General features: G+C 35.5%; 1 protein-coding gene across 1 annotated transcript in view; it reads right to left on the reverse strand.

Moving 5' to 3' along the window:
• TNNI3K (TNNI3 interacting kinase) overlaps positions 1 to 22,586 on the reverse strand; it is a 314,566-nt gene extending 291,980 nt beyond the window's left edge. Inside the window, exons 1-5 of the mRNA XM_046006844.1 lie at positions 20,357 to 22,586; positions 19,560 to 19,716; positions 18,858 to 18,966; positions 1,621 to 1,706; positions 178 to 275 (exon numbers count right to left, since the gene is read on the reverse strand). Coding sequence (XP_045862800.1) covers positions 178 to 275; positions 1,621 to 1,706; positions 18,858 to 18,966; positions 19,560 to 19,599 — 333 coding nt within the window. The 5' untranslated portion in view covers positions 19,600 to 19,716; positions 20,357 to 22,586. The remainder of the gene's footprint in view (positions 1 to 177; positions 276 to 1,620; positions 1,707 to 18,857; positions 18,967 to 19,559; positions 19,717 to 20,356) is intronic.
• Positions 22,587 to 27,124: the final 4,538 nt, after the last annotated feature.

Genomic DNA, 27,124 nt, shown 5'->3' on the forward strand with positions numbered 1-27,124 from the left:
GGAGGAAGAAGAGAAGAACAACAAGAAGGAGAAGAGGAAAAAGAAGAATAGGAGGAAAAAGGAGGAGGAGAAGAAGAAAAAGAGGAGGAGGGTGAAGTGGAGGAAGGGCAGCAGCAGTCTGAAGATACACATCATCTTAAGTTGTAATACGGTATTATGGGAAGAAAAATACTGTACCTTGTAAACTGCTAAGTGCAAGGCTGTAAATCCATTTCTTGTTAGTCGAGATGGGCGAAGCCCTTTTAACATAAGGGTTCTAATATGTGACTTGTTGCCTTGAAGAGAAAAGTGAAAAAAGGTTAAATTGTTGTGGAAGTAGACCAAGAGACTTTCAAATCTCTCTTTGACTTAATGATAAATTCACACTGAGGTATGAAAATGTCAGGCTTGTGGCACCTGGGTTGCTCAGGTGGCTCAGGCAGTTGAGTGGTGAGTGTCTAATTCTTGGTTGTGGCTCAGGTCATAATCTTAGGATCTTGGGATAGCCATGCCTTGGGCTCTATGCTTAGCACAGAGTCTGTTTATTTCCCTCCTTCCTGGACCAACACGCTGGGGCTCTTGCTCGCTCTCTCTCTCTTAAATAAATAAATGAAATCTTTTAAAAAATGTCAGTGCTGTTCTGCAGGCCATTTGTAAAGATTTCTATTAATTGACAGCCATCCTTAGTAGTGAACACTTCTATTACATGTATAGAACCTTGTATCAGTGGTGTTTATTTAAATCATTGTGTTATACTTTTTCTGTAGTACTCTCATTACTGTTGGTTTTGAAATATAAAAACATGAAAATTCATTTTAATAAACAGTGAAAAATCTTAGATAAAAATCTAGTTGCACAGGATTCCTCAGAACATTATTAGCAGTAGAGTTTCTTTAGATCAGAGAAATCTGGAAGAAGGAACCGAGGTTGGGAATGCATGTTTAAATTTGGGAGGAAGATCTGTTAAGTAGAGTCTGTTTAGTTCTGGGAGGAATGCTTAAGGAATATGATTAGAGTTGATATTTCTGCATTAGTGTTTTTTATTTAAAACCCGAGTTTAGTGAATGCTAGTTTGTATTAACAAAGTAAATATTAATCATTCATTAATAAATTTATTAAGTATCTACTATATGCCAGGGCTTGGGATACATTAATGAACAAAACCAACAAAATACAAGTCCAATTAAACTCTAAATCTTCACTTTGATCAATCTTCACTTTGAGATTTTATCTTTGGCATTTATCTTACCTTACACATATTTTACTGCAGATTGTAAAGCGATTGCATGATTGTATTTTAGGGAATGCTTTAATCGCCTCTGAATTTAACCTAATCCCTGACTGGCATGCCCAATACCGAATTCTTTTTTTGTTTGTTTGTTTGTTTGTTTTTAGTTTTCAAGCAAATTAAGTGACTTGATTCAGGGTAGATACAAAATGAAACTTAAATTCAGAGCTAAATCCATTGGAACATCTACCTGGTAGTTACTGCTTCAACTGAAGTTTATCAGGGTTGTAGGGACAAAGCAAAAGAGAAAATTAAGCATGAATAGAATTCTTTTGTAGACTATTAAGCAGCTCAAATCATTGACCATAGATACATATAACTAGTTGGTAAAATACTGAGTTTTAAGCACTCACCTCCACAAATGCAACATAGATGTAGTAGAGACAGCCCATTCTCTGTGCGGTAATTTAAGTTGACTTTATTGAAGGCATCATCAGAGCTGAAAAAAAAAAGTTTTTCATATGACTGAAGATTTCACCTTTTAGTTTATTATTTTTCAGTTGAAAAATTATGAAAGGAAACCTGTTACTATAAATTCAGAAGTATATCTTTTCTAGGATTTTGTTGTACCTAGAAAAATAATTTTGAATATGCATCCATACGAAGAACACTTAAAGTAGAGAGAACATAATATGTAAGTTTGAGAGACAAGTTTAAATTAAGGACCGTTATGCAGTTTTGTGTTCTACATATAATTTGAACTTTTCAAGGAATTTTATGAATTAAAATTTATGTATAATAGAAATAGAAAACAGACATTTGACAGAAAACTCATTCACATTCAAAATTTCATATCATATTTATGGAGAAAGTCAAGAAATTCCCTTGAAAAATAAAAAAAAAATGGCATTTGATAAGAGATTGGAGAAAGGAATATAATCCCTGCTGTTTTACAAATTCTGCCTGAAGCAAAATTTCCTTGTACTTTGATGGGGTCAGATTTCATAGATAAAAGAGGTCTAAACTCTGATCAGGTACTATGATAAAATCCCTGGAGAGGAGAAATGTTAGTGATTCAATTAGTAAAATCCTTGCCTTTGTGTGAACAAAGACCCTTGCCCCAGAGGGCCCTAGAGAGCCAAAGGTACCCTTGGAAAAGGAATTTAAAGCTAAAATTCTTGACCTCTTGACCTTGTTGGTACTCCCAGGGCATTTTTCAGTAGAAATGAGATCACATCCTTGGCCTTCGAGGTCAATTTCCAGTGGCTTCCTGCCTATTTAAATCTCCAGCAGCTTGAGTGAGATAGCATACTCTTTGGTGAGTGAGACTTCCATATCATTTGTAAAGTACTTACACTTGAAAGGTACTATAAATTCAGGACATTATCTTCAAGGCACCCAGTTAAGCACTTCAAAGGCCATTGGAATATTTAAAATAGAAAAGAAAAGGTGCTATTTCCAGGGTGCTGCTAAAAAGAGAGAACCTCTAAATCTAGGATTTAGAAGGATCTCTCTTGGTGAAAACTTTAGCAATGGCAAGACCAGTGGTTTGTTTTCATAGAATATTCTAGAACATCCTCATACTCATAACTTTCTTGGTTTGCATGTTCAACTTCCCAGCTGCAAAGTCCACAGACATGTTTATTCATATTGAGAAACATACCTCAACTTGCTTCGGAATGCTATATGTAGAAGTACAATAAACTCAGAGTCATCCTTAGAAATGTTAATAATATAATAGAGCAAAGAGACAAGGATTTGGGGGAAAATAGCTAAAAGTTTAACTCACTCCTATCTGCATCACCCCCCACCCCGTTCAATGAATGATGCTAAACAAATATTTCTGATGAAAATACTACTGTTTTAAATGTCTATCTAAAATGAACCTAATTGTAAATGGTATACCTATTTTATGGTGTGTGCAGTAACTGCACAAAATAGCATGGTTCTTGGAAATATGTAGCCTTTGCCTGAGTCAGGCTTCTAAACTCTTAAAGCCAATTGTATTATAGATGTCTTGCAGAAATTAAACTTAATAGGTAGTACTAAACAAAGTGCACTCAGAAGCCTAGACTTACAAGTGCATTCACAGAATTCTTCTCCATGATTATGATTTCAAATAGCATAGGTTTTCTTAAGAGCTGAACTCTGCTTTTAAACCTAGGTGGATGGGATTTTTCTCTTAAAGTCTGCAGGAAATCAGTGTCCATAAATAAAAAAGGGAAAGGAAACTGTGACTAGCCATTGAAGATTTGATTGACAATGATTTAGAAACCCTGAGCTGCATTGGCTTTTCTTTCCTGGTCCTTCCATTATCCAGCAATGAAAACACACAATAAGATCAAAAGACAGAAAACAAAGTATTGGGTGGGGAAGGAAAGGGAAGCCTTCTGTTAAATGTAAAGAAATATATAACCTTTAGCCTAAAAGAAGAACAGGGAAGGAAGTACCTTTTGAGCTAACTATAATGAACTTAATGGCAAATGCTGAAAGAAAAGGCTTGGGAGCGCCTCTGAAGTAATAACCCCTTGAGAAAATTAGTTTTTCAATGTATTTCTAATATTATACAGCAGTACCTGCCATGTTTTGATGTTTTAAAAGTGGAAATCATTTTAGCAGTGTAGGGAATCCTTAAAGCTTGGTCCTTGTATTGCAGTACTATCCTGCTTCTGCCTTTTAAGTAGCTTTTTATTTTTCCTCCCCTCCAATTTGGACAAGTCATTAAACCTCTTCAATCTGTAATTTCTTCAGTTATGAAATGATTAAAATAATGCACAGAGATTGTATTGTTGTGAAGAATGCATGAGGTTACGGCTTACTGTAGTACCTAGCGCATATGTTTTTAATAAATGGTTATTTTATTATTATTACTATTGTTAACAAGGTCACCGAGCATAAAACTTCCCCTGCATAGTTTAAATCTTGGGAGAATTTTAGCACAATTTTCCCGCCAAGTGTGACCTTCAATCTCTCACATCTGATAACCTGTAAAATTTCCTGATTTTGACAATTCTATAGATGTAAGTATTTTATGATCATAGTGACTCTCTTCCAGGCTCCTAGAAAATGTCTGACCTTGTCTTCACATGCTTTTAAAAAGACTACCAATTGGATGTTGTGTCACCTAGAACCTATCAGTGACTCAGAGCAACGACTAGAATCATAATTTTGTAATGTAAGTCCAGGGGCATATTGGGAAGGCTATTTTCAACACTGGAGATATTAAAATAACTAAAAAGGAAAAAGGGGAGAGCTTAAAAATCCAAGGGGGGAAAAAGTTGCACTAAAAGGTTTTATGAGAAGATAGATTCAATTGCTTTCTTATTCCATGATCTATCAATCATCATCAAATGATGCATTCAATCAGTCTGGCACAATACCTACTGAACACCAACTGTGTGCTCCACCTCTGTTCTTAATAATCACCTTACCATGTTCTCAACAGTCTACTTGATTTAAAACTATTCATATGTCCTGGATCCTTTAACAGCAATAGTCCTGGATAAAGGCACACTAGATAGAATTCTACAATTGACTGCAGCATTAGTCCTGATTTCTAGAGCCCAGATCAGCTTTGCAAAGAAAGTAAACATTGAATAAACAGAAAATACAAGATACTAAAGTTTATTCCTTTATTTAAAATAAGAATAATCCTAAATGAATAACTATTGTTTACATAAGTAAAATTGAAAGCATGAATTATATTAGTGACTTCTTGTTCAACAATCAATTCTTAACTCACTAAATCTTAAAGTAGACTTGACCATTCATATGTGAGTTGGTATATAGTCTTGAAGAGCTCCTTGCTCAAAACTATTGCCTGTTATTTTGTTCTTCTCTTGAATTATATCCTCCTTGAACTCATGCAACTTCTATTAATGCCAACAAAATGAATCAACAGAGAATAGGCTCCCACAATATTTGACAGTCAAGTGCAATTTTAATAGTACAATTTTTATCTTAACTTTAATAACTGGAATGTAATTTTTTTAATGAGTTACTTTGGGGCTATATTTGAATCCTAATTCTCACTTCCCATTAACTTCTAGTCAAATGTTTCTGTTTTGAAACATGTAATTAAAATATTCAAGGTTTTAATGCAATCATTCCTAGGAGAGATATTTCATATTCTCTTCTTTTGCCTCTTCTAAAGGAACAGTGTGTGTCAAATTCACTGTCAATTGAACATCACTTATGTATTCTATTACCCTAAGCTCAATTTATTTTTTAATTTTCCCTTACATTTTTCATCACCTGCCATGTCATACTGCAACTTAACATATCCTAATGAGTTTGTAGTGCTTGCTGAGGTATGGATGAAGCTCCTAATTAAAATGAAGTCACTATTACGAATATATTTCTAACAGTAAATTCTGTCCTTAATCACTAAAAATGGTAGTTCTGTATCCAAAGGTTACTTTCTTTCTTGTAGCACAATGAACTCTTTTCTTAGCCTTTACCTTTTATACAGAAAAGTATGCAGTTTCATGATCCAATTATACTTCTTTCTCATGACCTCATCCTTTCAAGAAAATATCTGACATGACCACAATTGGAAACTAATTAAAATGTAACATTTGAACAGTTGGCCAAAAATAACATACTACTATCCAAAATATTCTGATGGGTAGATGCATTTTCTAAATTAATTAATTTGCTGAAATTTAGGGAAAGAAGGAAAGGATTTGTTTTAGATCATCTAGTTTCCCAAATTGATAATTTAGGTTTCAAATGGCTGATTGTAAATTCCTTTTTTTTTTTTTTTTTGGTTTTATTTAACTTCAAGTTAGTTAACATAAAGTGTATTATTAATTAATTTCAGAGTAGAGTTTTGTGATTCCTCAGTTACATTGCATCAAGTCCCATTACATCAGGTGCCCTCCTTAATGCCCATCACCCAATTACCCCATTCCCCCACCCACCTCCCCTCCAGAAATCGTCAGTTTGTTCTCTGTAGTTAAGTCTCTTATTGCTTCCCTCTCTGTTTTTATTTTATTTACCTTCCCTTTTCCAATGTTCATCTGTTTTGTTTCTTAAATTCCACATGAGTGAAATCATTTGGTATTTGTCTCTCTCTGACATTTCACTGAGCATAATACATTCTAATTCCATCCACATAACTGCAAATGGCAAGATTTCATTCTTTTTTCTGCCTGAGTAACATAGCTATTCATCAGTTGATGGACACCTGCACTCTTTCCATATTTTGGCTACTATGGATGGTATTGCTATAAACACTGGGGTGCACCTGCCCCTTTGAATCACTATTTTTGTATTCTTTGGATAAAAGCCTAGTAGTGCAATTGCTGGGTTGTAGGGTAGCTCTATTTTTAACTTCTTGAGGAACTTCCATATTGTTTGCCAGAGTGACTGCACAAGTTGCAGTCCTACAAACAGTGTAGGAGGGTTTCCTTTCTTCACATCCTTACCCACATCTGTTGTTTCCTAAGTTGTTAATTTTAGCTATTCTGACTGGTGTGAGGTGGTATCCTATAGTGATTTTGATTTGCATTTCCTGATTATAAATGTTGTCGAGCATTTTTTCATGCATCTGTTAGCCATTTATAGTTATTCTTTGGAGAATGTCTGTTCATGTCTTCTGCCCTTTTCTTGACTGGATTTTTTATTTTGGGATATTCAGTTTGATAAGTTCTTTATAGATTTTGGATACTAGTCCTTTATTTGATATGCCATTTCTAAATATCTTCTCCCATTCTGTTGGCTGCCTTTTTCTTTTTTTGACTGTTTCCCTTATTGTGCAAAAGCTTTTCCTCCTGATGAAGTTCCAATTGTTTATTTTTGTTTTTGTTTCCCTTGCACCCTGAGACATGTCTAGTAAGAAGTTACTGCAGCCAAGATCAAAGAGGTTGCTGCCCGTGTTCTCCTTAAGCTTTTGATGGATTCCTGCCTTACATATAAATCTTTCATCCATTTTGAATTTATTTTTGTGTATGGTGTAAGAAAGTCATCCAGTTTCACTGTTCTGCATGTGGCTGTCCAGTTTTCCCAACACCATTTGTTGAAGACACTGTCTTTCTCTCACTGGATATTCTTTCCTGCTTTGTTGAAGATTAGCTGACCAGAATTGAGAGTCAATTTCTGGGCCCTCTATTCTGTTCCATTGATCGATGTGTCTGTACCATACTGTCTTGATTATTACAGCTTTGTAATACAGCTTGAAGTCCAGAATTGTGATGCCACCAGCTTTGGTTTTATTTCTCAATGTTACTATGGTTATTTGGAGTCTTTTTTCATTCAATACAAATTTTAGAATTCCTTGTTCTAGCTCTGTGAAAAATGCTGGTGTTATTTTGATAGAGATTGCACTTAATATGCAGATTGCTTTGGGCATTATAGACATTTTAAGAATATTTATTCTTCCAATCCATGAGAATGGAGTGTTTTCCCATTTCTTTGTGTCTTCCTTAATTTCATAACAGTTCTATAGTTTTCAGTGCACAGATTTTTACCTCTTTGGTTAGGTTTATTCCTAGATGTCTGATGGTTTTTAGTGCAATAGTAAAAGGGATCAATTCATTGATTTCTCTTTCTGCTGCTTCATTGTTGGTGTATAGAAATGAAAAGGACTTCTGTGTGTTGATTTTATATCCTGTGACTTTGCTGAATTTCTGTATCAGTTCTAGCAATTTTTTTTTTTAGAGTTTTTTGCATTTTCCACATAGAGTACCCTGCCATTTGTGAAGAGTGAAAGTTTGACTTCTACTTTGCTGATTTGGATGCATTTTATTTCTTTTTTGCTGTCTGATTGCTGAGGTGAGAACTTCCAGTACTATGTTGAACAACAGTGGTGAGAGTGGATATCCCTGTTGTTTTCCTGACTTCAGGCGAAAAGCTCTCAATTTTTCTCCATTGAGGATAATATTAGCTATGGGTCTTTCATGTATGGTCTTTAGGATGTTAAAATATGTTCCCTCTATCCCTACTTTGTTGAGGGTTTTTATCAATAAAGATGTTATATTTTGTCAAATGCTTTTTCTGCATCTATTGAAAGGATCATATGGTTCTTATCCTTTATTAATGTGGTGTATCACATTGAGTGATTTGTGGATGTTGAACCACCCTTGAAGCCCAGGAATAAATCCTACTTGCTCCTGGTGAATAATCCTTTTAATGTACTGTTGGATCTGATTAGCAAGTATGTTGAGAATTTTTGCATCTGTGTTCACCAGGGATATTGATCTATTATTCTCCTTATTAGTCGGGTCTTTGCCTAGTTTTGGAATCAAGATAATTCTGGCCTCATAAATGAGTTTGGAAGTTTTACTTCCATTTCGATTTTTTGGACATTTCAGAAGAGTAGGTAGTAATTCTTTAAATGTCTAGTAGAATTCCCCTAGGAAGTCACTTGGCCCTGGACTCTTGTTTGTTGGGAGGTCTTTGATTACTGATTCAATTTCTTTGCTGGTTATGTTCAGATTTTCTGTTTCTTCCTGTTTCCATTTTGGTAGTTTATACATTTTTAGGAATTTATCCATTTTTTCCAGAGTGCCTAATTTGTTTGCATATAATTGCTCATAATATTATAATTGTATTTCTTTGGTATTGGTTGTGATCTCTCCTCTTTCATTCATGATTTTATTTATTTGGTTCCTTTCTCTTTTCTTTTTGATAAGTCTGGCTAGGGGTTTATCAATCTTAATTCTTTAATGAACTAGCTCCTAGTTTTGTTGATCTGTTTTATTGTCATTTGATTTCTATATCATTGATTTCTGCTCTAATCTTTATTGTTTCCCCTCTCCTGCTGAATATAGGCTTCATTCTAGCTCCCTTAGGTGTAGGGTTAGATTGTGTATTTGAGACTTTTCTTGCTTCTTGAAGAATGCCTATACTGCTATATACTTCCCTCTTAACACCACCTTTTCTGTATCCCAAAGATTTTGAACTGTTGTGTTTTCATTTTTGTTTGTTTCCATGTATCTTTTTTAATTTCTTCTTTAATTTCTTGGTTGGCCCACTCATTCTTTTTTTTTCTTTTTTAAAGATTTTATTTATTTATTTGAGAAAAAGAGCACTGGAGAGAGAGCAAGAGAGCGCAAGCAGGGGGAGTGGCAGATGGAGAGGGAGAAGCATGATTCCCACTGAGCAGGGAACCCCATTTCAGGGCTCCATTCCAGGTCCCTGGTCACGACCTGAGCCGAAGGCAGACACTTAACCACCTGAGACACCCAGGCATCCCCCATTCATTCTTTAGCAGGATGTTCTTTAACCTCCATGTATTTGTGGCCTTTCCAAATATTTTCTTGTGGTTGACTTCATTTCATAGCACTATGGTCTGAATCTTTTTATACCTGGACCTCAATCTTTTTATACCTGGTTGAGTCCTGATTTGTGACCCAGTACATGATCTCTACTGGAGAATGTTCCATATTCACTCAAAAAGAATGTATGTTCTGCTGCTTAAATGTTCTGAATATATCTATTAAGTCCATCTGGTCTAGTGTGCCATTCAAAGTCTTTGTTTCCTTGTTAATCTTCTGCTAAGATGATCTGTCTATTGCTATGAGCGGGGTGTTAAAATCCCCCTACTATTGTATTGTTATCAATGCATTTCTTTAGGTTTGTTATTTATTGGTATATATTTGGTGCTCCCAAGTTACGGGCATAAGTATTTACAGTTGTTAGATCTTCTTGTTGGATAGACCCTTTTATTATGATATAGTTGTCCTTCTTTATCTCTTATTACAGTCTTTGGTTTAAAATCTAGTCTGATACAAGGATGGCTACTCCAGCTTTCCTTTGAGGTCCATTAGCATAAGAGACGGTTCTCTACCCCCTCTCTATTGGGAGGTGTCTTTGGGTCTAAAATGAGTCTTTTGTAAACAGCATACTGATGGGTCTTGTTTTTTTTTTATTCATTCTGATACCCCGTCTTTGTTGGAGCAGTTAGTTCATTTACATTCAGGGTAATTATGGAAAGATATGAATTTAGTGCCATTGTATTACCTGTAACATTGCTGTTCCAATAGACTGTCTCTGTTCCGTTCTAGTCTTTGTTACTTTTGGTCTCTCTCTCTCTGCTCAAAGGGTCCCCTTTAATATTTCTTAAGGGTTGGTACAGTGTTCACAAACTCCTTTAGTTTGTGTCTTAGAACCTTTTTATCTCTCTCTCTATTCTCGATGACAGCCGCTGGATTAATTATTCTTGGCTCTATATTTTTCCCACTTTAGAGTTTGAGTATATCATGCCAATCCTTTCTGGCCTGCCAGGTCTCTGTGGACAGTGTTGCTGCTAGTTTTTTTCCCACTGGTTGTCCTTTGCAGAGATTCTCTTTGCTTGAAGTGGGGACTATTTGACCTTCATGTAGGTGTGTTTTGATTTGTTTGTTGAAAGAAGCCTGGAAAGAAAGAAAGAGGGAAAAAAAGAGCTTCATCCTAAAATAAGAGAAAATGGGGGAAAAAAAAGAAAAAACAAACAGACAATCAAAAAAAAACTATAAGCCTGATTCCAAAGAAAAAAAAGAAGGGGAAAAATAAAGAAAAACAAAAGAAAAGAACCCTGATCCAAAAAACAAGACAAAACAAAATAAAGCAAAAAACATAAGAGAAAGAGAAAGGAAATGAAAAAACAACCTCACAAACAAAAAAACTGTAAGTCTGATTCCAAAGGGGCGGGGGGAATAAAAAAGGAAAAAAGAAAAGAAAAAAAGAATAAGAGAAACAAAAAATACAGCCTGGTCTTATTTCCATCAGAACTGAAGGGGACGCTGTGAGGCACTGTAAATCAGTACACTTGGTGTTTGTGGTGTGCTGCCTGGGATGTTCTCTGGTAGAGGCCTACTGTGCTGGCACAGTTAGTCCTGACCCAGTAAGGAAAAAAAAGCACTTGCCAAGCACAGGGTGTGTGGGGTTTGACGAAAGCGGCTCCCACCTCCACTAGGGGCCGCTGTGTTGTTTCCTGCTGCCTGGCTGTATTGGTAGTGGGGTAAAAAGGCAACATACAAGCGGCTCCCACCTCCACTAGGGGCCGCTGTGTTGTTTCCTGCTGCCTGGCTGTATTGGTAGTGGGGTAAAAAGGCAACATACCACTCTGTCCTCCAATTGGGGGCTCTCACACCCCCGCTGTTCAGGAAGCCCTCATGCAAAGGTGAGGGTCACAGCATGCCTGGCGGCCATCTGTCTTGCATTTGTCTCTGGTGCCCTTGGGATTCAAAACTCCAAATCTTAAAGAAATGGCACCACTCTGGTCTGCTTCATCCTCTGGGTTAGAGGCTTGCTGCTCTTTGACTAGTGCTCTTTGTCCCAGAAAAAGAGTTTTTCACCTGTGCAGTGTGCTGATTCTATGCTTTGGCAACATGAAAAGCAGCAACCAGGTTATCCGGCCTCTGGGCACACTTTCGTTTGCTGCCAATGAAAGGCCATTTGCTGGTGCCTGCAGTGTCTTTTGTCCTTGGAGAGGATATAAACTTTCTTCAAAATGTACTCCAGGAAGGGGAACAGTTTCTCTCAGTGAGACCTCTGAGATTTCTACGGCACTTTGTTCAAGCTCCTGGGCCAGAGCTGTTCTACTTTCCAGGGGCACATGCTACCGCAACTCTCCCGCAAAAGTCACAAACTTTCCAAAAGCTCAGAGTCTGAGCTATATTCAATGTTTGTAAAAAACTTGCACCACCCAGTTCCCCCAACTCCTCAGGCTGTGGTCTGAGAGGTTTTCTTCTTGTGCAAACCCAATGCCACACTTTCTCAACCCCTCTCTTCCTCTCTCCCTTTTCTCTCCTGTGGAAAGTGTTCCCTCCCCTTTGCAGCCTGGCAGCTTTCCTCTCCCCCAATTCACTTCCATACATCTTGCACCTGCCATGTTGTCTTCCTCCAACCGTAGAAATCCTGCTTCCAATTCTCAGATTGATTTCCTGGGTGTTCCAAGGGATCTGACCTCAAGAGAGGAGGAAAGCCCCTCATGCCCCTACTTCTCCGTTATGTCCAGTACTTCTCAACTCATTCCCACTGTAACTTCTTATGTAGTTCTTTGTGGTGGTTTCTGATTCTTATCCCACCAAACAACAGAAACAAAAAAATCATCAATAAGATTTGTTCTCAGGGTATATGCCCAGGAAACACCCAGAAACATATTTGCCCAATATCACAGAGATCCAATCAGCAAACTAACAACATGAAATATATTTATTCATTCATCATACAATAAATAATTACTGAAATGTTTGCAGATAGAGCAAGAATAGCTAAGGATAATAAAATTGAGAAAATAATAATTTATTGTGAGGCTTAGATCTTGCAAGACTTTTATAAACATTAGCTGCTATAATAATTATTCTTAATAAAGCACTAATATTGATTATTATATTGATTATTTTAACAATTTTATTGTTTTGCCTTGCATTTGAAAAGGGAGATCAGAACTAGAAAGGGAAGACAGAGGCAGTATGGGATGGGAGGGAAGAATATAGAGTAAGGATAAAAGAAGGACAGAGATAGTGAGAGCAGAGATAGTGAGAGCTAGTGAGGTAGCAAAGCTAGAGGGAGAGGGAGACCGAAAGAAAAAAAGAGATTGAGATCGAGCTGCTTCATAAGGATTTTAGAAGCTATTACTGTACAGTTCTTATTCATAACTAGTTTTACCTAAACAAGCAAGAAAAGAAATACAGAGGTAGGTAGTCTTGGGACAATGTGAATTGTCTTTCTGTTGCTATGGTGGTTTGTTTTGTTTCATTGCTAATTAGCATGATGTACTAACCAAACATGCCAAATAATACTTTTACACTATTTTAATATTATAAGATGACACGTTCCCTCTTAATATTCTACTTCTCAACTTGATGCAGAATTTCACTATTTTAGATAAGGTCAGCGTGCCATATTTCTGGAGCTATTCATTTGACTTTAGCTAAATTTCATAATTGGTTATAGCTTTGAAAAAGTAGAATTTTGGAAGATATTTCATTTGGAGGATAGGTATGGTGGACTGCAGCTAGGCCCAGAGGAACTTTTCAGGGAGAAAATGAGCACAAAGAGTATATATACTTTTTCCTCTCTTCTCTCCTCCTCTGAACACTTTTAGCATGCAAATATTACAACTGCTTGCCCATGGAACAGAGCATTCTTCTGACTATTTTTGTTTATTTATCAAACCTAATCAATTTTGAAGTGGGATATTACCATTATCGACCAAGGTATAATGATTCATTGTCAAAATAAAGATTTAAAATGAGAAAAAAATAGGATTGTTTTGATTATTGCTGAAATACCATGGCATCAGAACAATATAACTTCTCTGCAACCTCCTTGGTGACATCAAATTTCATATTACAGATTAAGCAGATAAAGAGTAGCCCTGACAATTAAAATAGAAGAGCACTGTTCTAAAATTTCTAATGACTTAAAAACATATTGAAACAAAATCATTTAATTGAAAAGCTTTTAAAGTTACACGTGGAGGGCCATCATGGAGTGTTTTTCAAACACTGAGAGTGGGGTACATGTTTCACCAGGAGTGGAGGGGGTACTAAAATATAGTCTTCTACTCCCACCCCTAGGAGTAGTTCTAATACACAGGATATAGCAAAATTGTGGAGTGGTATAGGGAAAATGAAAATATTTCAAAGATAATTCTGATCCATAATTTGTTCCCCCCCTCCCAGGTTGGGAACAAAGATCACAAAGATTACACATTTTGAAATTAAATACAAGTCGATACAATCCCAGTACAATCATACATGTTGTTTATCCTAGTTCAAGCCAATTTAATTTGATTAACCTCATTTTCTTAGATATAAAATGGCAAGTGCAATGAATGCCTACCTCAAAGGTTGCTAACATAAACAATGATGATCAGTTTTTAATGAAAATTTTTGAGCATTTACCATGTGCCCGTCATTGTGCTAAAGCACTTTACATATATACAGTTAGGACCGTATGAGCTAATGCATATTAAAATACCTAGTAGCTTGTAATCTCTCTGTCAAATAAATAAATAAATAATCTTTTAAAAAATAAATAAAATACCTAGTAGCATGCCTAGAACATGGCAGGCACTAAGTTGTTAGTTTGTTTTTCTTTCAAGTGCTATACAAATAGGTATTACAAATAAACACAAATATAAATAAAGCTAAATAAGACAAAGAAGCTGCCGCTAGAGAATACATATACTAGTGGTTAGACAGACTTGGAAATGGATAAAGGCAACACCATATCGTAAGTGCTATTACATTGATAAACAAAAAGATTAGAGAAAGCACAGAAGAGGAAATACAGACAATGGTATTCCAATGTACCACTTCTGTCTTTCCTTCTTCTGTCTTCTCTTTTTCTTCATCTCTTCCTATCTTTCATCTATTATCTCAACAAATGTCCAAAGTTATGAGTAAATGCAACTTTATTGTGGATGATGAGAGAACATTCCATTTCCTTTCCTCTACTTTACCCTACCAAACTCTCATCCCAAAGCTGCTATAAATTGGCATAAGAAACATAATGGTTTAGTTCTTTTTATCTTTTTAAAATTTAGTACTATGTTCCTGTACACTGTATTGTCTATGAAAGCTATACCAGGAGATCATATATGTGAGCTAACAGAAGCCTTGGTGGACAAAGATGTGGAAAATCTCTTTTAATGAATGAATGTATTATCTACCTTGAATGCCACAAAGAACTTGTTAGCAAACAAAAATAATAAAAACTCCCCAAACCTCCCAAATATGTGTTTATACCAGTGATCCTCCACCTGTGACTCTGGTGTTAAATACCTCTTTTTAGACATCTTTACCCTTCTCCTCTTATCTATATGTTTAGAGAAAGCCTGATGCCATGAGGCACAACACAGTTGTTCATCACAGAAGCACTCCTTACATTATTTAAGGCATGGATAAAGATGAGAAAGAAAAAGGCTCTAACATTTATTTAATACCCAAAATGTCCTAGATACTCAAATGTGATCTCATACAGTATTGTGTTTCATCTTCCTAAATGCTTTAAAATTTTGGTGTGGGAATCAATGAGTTAGACAATTTATATTCTCAGTATTCCATTCTTTTCTTTCCTTGTCATCCATCATTTTATTCTAGAGAAAAGAAAATCCTCAGAACTTTGCCCTCGGCATGACTGACTTTCTTTTCCAGTGATGCTATCTGTCTTAATGGAATCAGACAGAGTACTCCTTTTATGTTTGTTTGTTTGTTTGCACCCTTGAATCTCTGTAGACCATACTAGTTGCCTACTTTCTCTTCTCATGTTCCTTAACCCTTCACTGATATCACTTCAGGCAGAGTTTTCACTGCAACTTGATTATCTTTCTAGAAGTAGTTTTTAAACTTTAGGAGAAGTATCATTTTTAGCATGCAAAAATATTATCTGGAGCTGTTAAAAATTCAGGTTTCTGGGGCACCTGGGTGGCTCAGTGGGTTAAAGCCTCTGCTTTCGGCTCAGGTCATGATCCCGGGGTCCTGGGATCGAGCCCCACATCTGGCTCTCTGCTCAGCGGGGAGTCTGCTTCCCTTCCTCTCTCTCAAGCTGCCTCTCTGACTACCTGTGATCTCTCTCTGTCAAATAAATAAGTAAAATCTTAAAAAAAAAAATTCAGGTTTCTGGAAATCATCCCCAGAGATTGTGATTCATTTGATATGGACTGGAACCATGGAATCTAAAATTTTAGCAGGCACTGTTGGTTACTCTACTGTAGGCAGCTCTTAGCCCTTGGAGAAACATGATTCTAGGCTGGGGATAATCTTCTCCTTAGTTTCATTATTATCACTTTTGGCTAATAGGACATTTCTGTCACTTCCTTAATGGCTTCAGCACCAGGTTGCCAGTCCTCTTTTCCATAAAATGCCCTACTATTATTCTTAGGAAAATTGGCATCTATTTTGACGAGCCTTCTAGTACTGTTGCCAAATCCCTTTTGATCACAATCTTTAAAAGTTAGATTTCATATTTTGGCATCATCTTGAATTATTCTAACATTTCACATTTTTACTTTTGAAAACATATTAAAACATTTAATATTTTCATATTAAAACATTTAATCTTAACTTTCTTACTTTCTAACTTTTAAAAAACTATTTGTTACTTCCACTAGATAATAAAGTTTTCAGTTTTTCTATTGGCCCCTTTTTATCCAATAATGATAATAGAAACTTCCAATTACTTCATGTCTACTGTGTGTTAGGCCCTCAACTCAGTACTATTTTGCAAATAACCTGTGAGCTTATTATTAACCTCATTTACAGATGCAAAGGAGGCTCAAAAAAATTAAACAACATATCCAAGGTTACATAGTTTGTAAATAAAAGAGACTGGGTTTAAAACTATGTTTGCATCACTGTAAAATCATTACACTGAGTGACATAAATTTCTTACTCAACTTAGACAAAATAGTCAAGACATTTCTTTCTTCTTGACTCCTCTAGACTTACCATGGTACTAGTAGGAAGACCTCTCTCGGTAGTCAGCTGACCTTGCTACAAATTAGAGTTCCAGCACTTACTAATCATACGATCTTGATAAGTTACTATGTCTCTAGTCCTTAGTTTATCATCCACCAGAATTCATATTTATCACACAGAGTCATGGTGAGAATTACCAAATCTCTTGTATTTGATGGGTCTGGAATAACAACTTGAATATAGTTGGCACAATAAATTCTGAACTATATTCTTCCTGACACTGTTTCCTGCTTCTCACCCTAATACTAACTAGTAAAAAGGAGGTCACATTAATCATATAATAGAAATGTAGGAAAAATCAGCTATAGCAGAAGCCGTTAAAAACATTGGGAGATGGAGAGGAGAAGGAAGTTGAGGGAAATTGGAAGGGAAGGTGAACCATGAGAGACTATGGACTCTGAAAAAGAACCTGAGGGTTTTGAAGGGGCGGGGGGTGGGAGGTTGGGGGAACCAGGTGGTGGGTAGTAGGGAGGGCACGTATTGCATGGAGCACTGGGTGTTGTGCAAAAACAATAAATACTGTTATGCTGAAAAATAAATAAATAAAGAAAGAAAGAACAAACAAACAAACAAAAAACCAAAAAAAACAATGGTCTGTTGTTGAGGGAGTATGAGAGAAACCAATATCTCAAGCCCATTGTTAAGCTCAATCCTTAAAAGGATGTCTATTTAAATTAGCCTTCACATACCTGCACAGTACTTCTTCTTTCTTTCTTTCTTTATTTTTAAAGATTTTATTTATTTATTTGACAAATAGAGATCACAAGTAGGGAGAGAGGCAGGCATAGAGAGAGAGGAGGAAGCAGGCTCCCTGCCAAGCAGAGAGCCCGATACGGGGCTCGATCCCAGGACTCTGGGATCATGACCTGAGCGAAAGGCAGAGGCTTTAACCCACTGAGCCACACAGGCGCCCCTGCCTGCACAGTACTTCTTAAATTAAAAAAAAAGAAATTAATAAATGAGTTTTTGAGTTCTTGAAGTTGAGGAAAATCTCTTTAGTTTAACCACATTTCATTCAGGATATTTATCTGAGTCAATAAGAACTATAGGATTTATGATTAAATTCTACATTTGCATCTCTTCTCCAACAAAACAAATATGTATGTATAAATCTATTATACCAGTATCAGTCAAATCTCTACAGGAATTTGAAAAGTTTTCCCATAACTGATCATGTTCAAGTACTTACAAAAGTCAGCCCAGGATATCTCATCACTAGTATCAATGCTGATTTATCATTTTGGGCCAAATTAACACAGAGAATCAGCTATTTCCTAAATTATAAATTAATCACCTGAAAAAGCCTTATTTAATCCACAGACAATTTCATATAAACTATATTATACATGGATAACTTTAATTGCCAGTTATGTGAACTTTGTATATTTACTATAGCTGAAATTTAGGTGAAAAATATGTCATTTGGTCAGTGCTTCACACTTTGTACTTGTTTTCCAAGTACAATAGCGGAAGCTCTTTGTCACGAGTACATTAGATAAATAACGCAGGTAAAAGTCAACATGGCTGATTGGCCTGCATGGAAGATTCCTCAGTCAGGCAGCTAACTTACACTGACCCTCCAAATGCATCTAGTTTCTCAATGCCAGATTCAATTTCTCCAGAAGGTTGCTTGTGTATAGAAGGGTCCTGCCCCTCTTTTTTGAACATTTTGTGTCTTCCAAGGTTGTGACACTATGCCAGATTATTTTTCTCTTGTTACCATGAACAAAACCCACTGAAAGCTTGAAGCCAGTATTACACAGTGTTACATGATTGTTCAGGGGCAGAATCATACTTAGTTCCATTAAGGGACAGCCTCTGAATGTCGAGAGACCAGAAGGTTTGTTAAAATTGGACTTATCCTAGTAGTTCAAAAAGAACAGCATGGCCAATATTCTACTATCATTTGGGAAGAGAAATCTTCCTTTTTGTTGCTGGCATGGCTTATAAGAAAGACCTAATTCCAGGAAAGATTATTCAGATCAGCCACAGCTTGTATTCAAAAGCCTCTCTTTTTAAACTTTAGCAATGGAAGCATGTAAATCATTTTTTAGGGAGATATTTGCATTTTAGGGGTTATATGAATGGTCAAGAAGGGGTAACCTTATATTTTAAGGCCTAACATGCCCGGTAACATCTGAGATTCTATGGGTTGTGTTTTTAAATATACATATATCTAAAATAAGATAATTAGTAAAGATACTTATACCAAGAAAAATTAACTCTGAGAACTTTACCTAAATATGTGCCTTAGTTCTGCAAGTTCTTTTTCTTTGATCCGCAGGTCATCTTCTAATCTTTCTATTATAATAACATAAGATTCACTGACTTTCTTCTTCCATTCATCTAGTAAAGAAAAACAAATGGGACTGATTCATAGCTGTGCTTTGCAAAATGCAGACACAGATCATAACATACAAGTAATTAAAACTCAGTTTTTTATTCTAAATTCTACAATACTTAATTTAAATTACTGATTGTGAGCTTAAAAGACAGAAGTTTTTATCTAAAACGCAATCATATTGAATTGTAGTAATTAAGAACACATTTGATATTGGATAATATATTTACATAAAAGAATATATTTGCCTTATTTCATTTGATTTTATTGCATTTTAATTATATCAATCTCTAGTTCCTAGACAAAAGTTTTTAGGTTTCAAATACTTGATATTTAAGATATAATTCTAAAATCTCTATATTCAGCAGTATTCCTAGGACTATTTTACCTAACAACTAATATACTTTTGTAAGAAATTTTGTTTTCTTTAAAAATCTTTCAGAGAAAAATAATTTGAGTTCAGATAGCCTTCTCAACAGTTTCATATAATACATTGTCATTTCCTCCATGTAAAAATTAACAGATACTCCAATGATGTATTAATTATCTATAACTACTATTTGAACCATGTTACATTTAAGGATATAAAAATAATTACCAGTGCAAGTTTGGGTTGGTCTAGATTTATAATTTCCCATTTGTTAGAAGTTTCTTCTTTTTCTCAGTGCAGTTCCTCACGTTACAAGATTCCAAGTTCAAGTGTAATGACAGTCCAGTCGAAAAATACTTTGATAGTCTGGCTAAAAATAAGCTGACTGCCAAATGGAATGTCATGCAACAATGACAAAGAACAAAACAGTTTGTGCTTTCAAGAGTGAAATCATAAAGGGAACAAATCAGTCTGTTTAAAACAGCTGTATCAAAAATAAATAGCAAATGTTTCAATAGGATTATTTACCTCCATCAATTGATTATCTATCCATGCAGAGCTTCATGGGACATTTAATAGGTAAGTCTAGAAAGTCGTACAGTTACATCTGAGGTTCACAAACGAGCTATTAAAACTATCTAGAGCTTCTTCCTAATCAGTTTCCCCTGAGTTAAAGTAATGCCAGTTGGAAAAGAGTGACTGGTGATGGAATTCCCCTCTCTATATAAATACTGGGAACCCACACCCTCTGACATGCTACTAATAGAAATAAGTGTAAGTATTGCCTATATTAGAAGTACAAAATTATAAGAAAAAATTCTCAACATAGACCATGATTAAATTTTACCTGTGTTGATTATGTTGAACACCATAAGAATCATAGATAAAATCTAAGACACTGAGTTCTACAAACGGCAATTTATAAAATAACAATGACGAGAACAATATAGTGAATAGTAAGACTGAACGCTTCTTGTGTGATAGATACCAGTCTGAGTGCTTTATATACGTTTTGTCATTTATACCTCATATGTTGCAGGATTCTGCAGGGTATATGTATCATTCCTATATTATGGATGAGAAAATCCAGATTTGCTATTAAGTGGACGAGTCTGGAATCAATTCTGGGTCTATATATTTCTGAAGTTCGAGGTAGATATTATTATTGTTAAAGTCTCCCATAATTCTTCTTTCATTCACCTTCCATTCACTCATGGGGTTCATTTCTCTTGGCCTCTGAATATTTCTGCTGATATAAATGAACTCAGGGCATGATGTAGAAAAAAATGGAAAACATAGAAAAGTTATCTGATTTTTAACTATGTATTTCTTTTGTATAATATAATTATACCTAGAGTATATATATTTTGATCTTGAAATTCACCTCCAGAGGATAGAGTTTTTTTTTTTAAAGATTTTATTTATTTATTTGACAGAGAGAGAGATCACAAGTAGACAGAGAGACATGCAGAGAGAGAGGAGGAAGCAGGTTCCCTGTGGAGCAGAGAGCCTGATGCGGGGCTCGATCCCAGGACCCTGAGATCATGACCTGAGCAGAAGTCAGCAGCTTAATCCACTGAGCCACTCAGGCGCCCCCAGAGGATATAGTTTTAATGTAACAGGTATGAATGTCACATTTATTATAGTTTAATATTCAAATAGTTTATCTTTTTGAAGTAAATGCTAAGGTAAATTTAGGATTCCCCACATCTTTTTCTCAGCAAAGGTAATCTATGCTCCAGAGAGTGGGCTTCCATACCTATCAGATATAGCTAGAGAAGTAGGTAATCTGACTTCATGGACATCTCTGTCCGCCCACAGATAAAATTTTCCTTATCTCTCTTCATCAGTATATGCTGCCATGGCTTTTGCTGTTTGCTATTCTGTGGGGGCTTCTGGTTACTTGTTCTATGCATTCTGCATTTTCCTTGTTTGAAGGCCAGTTGCACCTGCTTTCCCTTAGCACTTATGAGACACATATCTCCTCAAATCAGAAAGTCTTTGCTGTCCCCAGACAGACAGCCTTTAGGCTTATTGGCCCAGGCATCTGACTTCCTCAGTGCTTGGTACTGAAGACCAAGTATTTAGTATAGTCCTGAACGCCACACTGGGAAGACTTCTTTGAGATACTTGTGGTCTCCCAAGGTGTAGCCTTGGGAAAATACGCACAAGCTCTCCCTTCTCTCAGATTTCCCTAAAACAATCCATGGTTTCCATACTGTGAATCCAGAGTGACCATTAGATATGGGAAGCAGGACTGCAGATCTTGACCAACCTCCATGTTCTACTGAATTGCCTAAATCTAATGTTAATGTCTCCATCTTTTCAAATGATTTATCAGACCACTTCAGCACATCCATAGATATGTTCTAATACTCTTTCAATAAGCCTATTTACATTCTTTCTGAATTCCTTTATTTTGGGTTCATATTATTTATTTATCCCTGTCTACACTTGTGCATCTTCTATTTATATTTCATACTAGTCTCTTCATAAATATTTAAAAGGATGCTCTCAAGATGAAAAATATAAAAACTGACCTTGACACTTCTACCTTTATGATTCCAACAGATAAATTATAAAGGACATGGATCCCATGAAATCAAACTGATGCCCTTGGAACAACTCTTAACAAATTTAGAAATCTGAGTTCATTTACACTTAAAACCTAAATTGTTCTTTCACTGTATATGAGTTCTTATTAATATTTTCCAAAGTTTAGGGAAGTCTAGATTGTTGATGTATTATCTGGCTGACAAGCAATTAAGAGAATTATTGCTTTAAACATAGAATTACTAATTGGTATACATTTAGGCTTTTTCCTTATGTTTAATAAACATAAAATTCCTCCTATTAAAACAAAATTTTTTATAAGATTTTATTCATTTATTTGACAGAGAGAGAGCGAGCAGGGGGAATGGTAGGCAGAGGGAAAGGGAGAAGCAGGTTCCCTGCAGAGCAGGGGGAGCCGGCTGTGAGGCTTGATCCCTGGACCCCAGATCATGATCTGAGCTGAAAGCAGTCACTTAACCAACTGAGCCCCCCAGGCACACTAAAACACAAGCTTCTGAAAGAAAATTTGTGTATTGTCTAAGATAAAACTATTCAATTAAAAATTATTTGATCAATTTCCTTTTAAGCATAAATTTCTGCATTTAAAGAAGTATAATTTGTAAGATTTGTATTAAACAGTTTCCGTTCTTTTCCACTAGAATACCTTAAGTATGTTGGATGGAGATATAAATTACCATTATGAATCTGAACATTACTGAAGTAATATTTCGATTAATTCTTTTTTTTTTTTTAAAGATTTATTTATTTGACAGATAGAGATTACAAGTAGGCAGAGAGGCAGGCAGAGAGAGAGAGAGGAGGAAGCAGGCTCCCAGCCAAGCAGAGAGCCCGATGCGGGGCTCGATCCCAGGACCCTGGGATCATGACCTGAGCTGAAGGCAGAGGCTTTAACCCGCTGAGCCACCCAGGCGCCCCTCGATTAATTCTTAAAAATGAATAGGACTTGACAATATATAAGAATGAAAGTAAAGGTAAAAAATCAACTTTGCAGTAATTTAAACAGCTGTTCTCAGTATCTCAAAATGTGAGGGTATATTAAAGAAAGAAAAAAAAGTATATTGCTATTTTTGTTTCCAATATACTACGATTGCAAATGCAAAAATCTTAATTTTTCTTTTGCCTTCCTTTGTAGCTGGGTAAACATGAAGTGAAGTTTATTAAAGAATCTAAATAAACAAAAATGAGTCACATCTCTGTCATTGGCTAAAACTTCCTTTTCCAAATTGATGGGGCTTCTTTCAATTGTCAGTTCTGCTCTTTATTGGTGGATTGATTCATCTATTTGCTCAGTAAGCATGTACTATACCATGCACTCCAAAGTGCTCATGGGGGCCAGGGAGAGACACATACACAGGCAATTACAATAAAACATTTGTCCTATGATAGAGATATCAATGATTGGTAATGAGAAGATACATATAATAAAGCCTAGATTCCACTTAGAAAAAAATATCATTAAAACCATCAGAATAATATGAACTTTATGACACAGGCCATTTCTACTTTCCTTTTATCCTTCTTTCTACCTTCCTGAGTCAACTGGCCTGATAAGGAAATAACACTATGTTATAATTAATAGTTCAATTAATAAATTATTGTCTTTAGGCATAACACTTCCATGCCTGAGATTTGTCATTTAAAAGTCAAGCAAATAATCTCTGGCCACACCACTCTGAATACACCTGATCTCTTCTGAAAATCAAACAAATAAACAAAGAAAAAAAAGTGGAAGAGGGAAACAAATATAGTTCTATTTACATTGAGTTTTCTTGTTACTTACCAATTATCCACTTGTGGCTATTCCTCAAAATGAACAGAAAGCTAATTTTATGTAGGTTGAGCAAATTACTTACAGGTTCAAAAAGTGGATTTATAAAACATGTGGTGGTTAGAAAGCCTGCAGAGTGATTCCATATGACCAGTTCTTTGCTTAGTCCCTCTAAGCAGAAACAATTTCAGTAAGTGGTCTGTCCAAGCACAGTTAATCATTATTTCTTATTATATCTCGTCCTGTACCTTTTTAGTGGAAGAATGGTGATAAGAGTTATCATGCCATACACTTTCATGCCACCCTCCTGCAGTCCTATATCATACAGTGCCAAAAATGGCATCAGTCTTTGGCATGTACTCAGAAGTTCATGATCCCCCTTCTGTTCACATAGCCCAGCTCAGCATCCCACCAATTAGAACTGACACTGACTCAACATTTTCTACCCATTTTATAACGTAGTTGTGGAACTAGACTGGATCCCTTCACAGCTGAAATTTCATATACATATAATCTTGAATGTCCTGAAGAGAAATTAAAAAGGATTGCTATGGTTAAATTAGTGTGAAACTGTTGGGGATACAAAAAAGTCCATTTTGGGGGACCTGGGCTTCTCAGTCAGTTAAGGGTTTGCCTTCAGCTCAGGTCATGATCCCTGGAACCCTACCTAGGGTTCCCTGCTCAGCAGGGAGTCTGCTTCTCCCTCTGCTTCTGCCCCTAATCCCCGCTCATGTTCTGTTTCTCATTCTGCTCTCTATCTCAAATAAATACATAAAATCTATAAAAAATAAAATAAAAAGTCAATTTTTACTCACAGCTCTGTTAATGGATTAACCAATTTGGTGGGGGTAAATCAACGGAAAGCACAGTTAGGGCCACACAGCTTTGATTTCTTGTTGTAGGCATTATTGTCCCTGTAAACAATTATTAAGGGACTTGTTATAGCAAAGTAATATTGGAGTACATCCTAATGTCAGCATACTTTTGATAATAAACACAAGTTTCCAATTTCATATAGTCAATATATGTCATAATAAGTTTGTGTCTTATTTTACTGGTATCCAAATAACATACCCTTCCCACTTGATATTCAATTTAATAATCTAAGTGTATATATATACATATATACACACACTTAAAAATATATATAAAATTAATGATTTCAATTAGAATTTATGAACAAATTACATGTTTTCTTTATAATTTTACTCCCTTTCTTAAAATGGATTATCAAGAGTAGACCATAATTGATGTGAATTTCAAGATAATTTGACACTGCATTTAACTGCATTTAAAGTAAGTGTGTATTGTACTTTCCCTAGTCTGGTAATATGGAGAGTGACTGCCTCTACTATTTTTGCCCATACCACTCATGAAAAATCATATTAAGAATTCAACTGAGATGTTAGCACCTCTGAGGAGCCTTTATAATTCCATAAACTATTTAGACCACCTTCTCCTTGATGTTCTCACTCTATCTAGTTCTCTGATTTGCCTCTTGACTCCATAATTATGGTCACTTGAGGTCTATGCCAATGGGAAAAAATGTGAACTAGACTTAGCTCAGTTTAAAAACCTTTAAAAATTGTCCTCAATGGAAGAGATTCATGTTTGGAATTACAACATGGTAGAAACTGTTAGAAGCATCTCCTTCCTCCCCAAGGATTCCCCACTTTCCCCACAGTACAAACCTTACCATTTAAGATCAACACCTTTTGAGAGCTAAAATAATTTGATGCAGACACTTCTAGCTTATGTGTCTCTGATGCCTAGGTTTATTAAGGCATGGCAGAATATACTGGAGTTAAATTCCAAATCTTGAGTCCAATTGTTTAAGTTGGCTTACTATGTGATACTATTTCCTAACTGCTGCCCAGAGTTACCCAAGTTCAGATCTGGATCTGATTAAACAAACAGTAACCTAAAATTGTTCCCTTTTTTACTATTCATATATGCAGCCAGAGAAGTGATGGAGCCTGTGGGGAAGGGTCACAAGGCATTTGGAATTTGTGAGGACCTTAGGCATATCAGAATGAGAGATAAATACATGCCATCAATTGAGGTTTAACAAATTAATTCTATCATCATCTTTCTGAAACTTTCATTTCCCATGATGCTGAAAACCATCTTATTTAGGTACATAGTAGTTAACTTGTTAGCTAATCACAGTAGTTATCTACAGATCTTCTAAAGACCACACTATCTCTCTTTGAACTATTCCATAATTCTCATTTCTTCTACTGAGTCTGGACCTGCATTAATCTGCAAAAACATCTAAAGATATATTGGGGCTGCATCTTTTAAAGTTATTAGAGGCAGCTGTTATACCTGTTCCTTTTTGATGACCAAGTACCTTTATATTTGGCTAGTATGTACAATTATATATGTGTGTAAATAGTATATATACATGGGTATGCATACATTACATACATAGGTACAGTATATATTCATATACATTGTATCTATCACACATACATACATATCTACCTATCTATCTGGTCCAATAACAGCAGGAAAATAAAACAAACTTACTCTATGAAGTAGATTTTGATGCTGTCAAATGGATGGTGCAGAAAACCACATACTATACAGGAAAGGTTTATACTGGGCTGGCTATAGAAGTTTTTTGGGCATGGCATGACTTGAAATAGGTCTTGCTGCTTGAGAAGTTTTAAAAATCTTGGAAAAGAAATGACTATCTTAAGTTTGAACATATGATAAAATGAGAGCTTGAACACATTTAAATCATATCACTTTAGAGGATTCAGAGAAATTAAGACAGTGTTCATTAAAATCTCTATTATTGCTTATACAATAAAACAAATTAAACAAAACTGATGAGATCAAAGTAACTTAAACTTCAACTTGGATTCTTTTTTTCTTGAGACAAATAATTGATGAGAGTAAGTTAGGAAAAGTCATAAATAGCAAATGACAAACAAATTACATAAAGTGACAGCAACAGGAGGAAACAGGAGGAAAAATAACAACAAGAGTTTCAAAAGGAATAAAAAAGCAAACCAACATTGCTTGGAAAAACTAAAAAAAACCCATAATTAGCAGAGGAGAGAAGCACTTAGGGAAGTAGTATAAGCCAGTGTTCTATCCGTGAGAGGAATATGCAAATTATATATGAATTCATAGTATATTATGTCAAGAAACATACTGAGAAAAGTGAGTGGTTAAACAGAAGCATCACGTTACAAAGAGGATCATAAAAGTTTTTAACGTAAGTCTACTGAAATTACATTTGAAATGCAGTGTTCAATGCAGGACACCTACCTCATTATTACAGAAGAAAGATCATAGAAAAAGAGTTTTTCTTGGATATGCAGTAAGAGATTATGAAATATATTTATCCTAGCTAAAGGGAATGACTGAACATATTTTCTAAGTGCTCCTTTAATCCACTAAATTTTCCTAGATATCATAATTAAATAGGCGGCATATT

This window comes from Meles meles, chromosome 1 (assembly GCF_922984935.1).
Source record: "Meles meles chromosome 1, mMelMel3.1 paternal haplotype, whole genome shotgun sequence".
NCBI lineage: Eukaryota > Metazoa > Chordata > Mammalia > Carnivora > Mustelidae > Meles > Meles meles.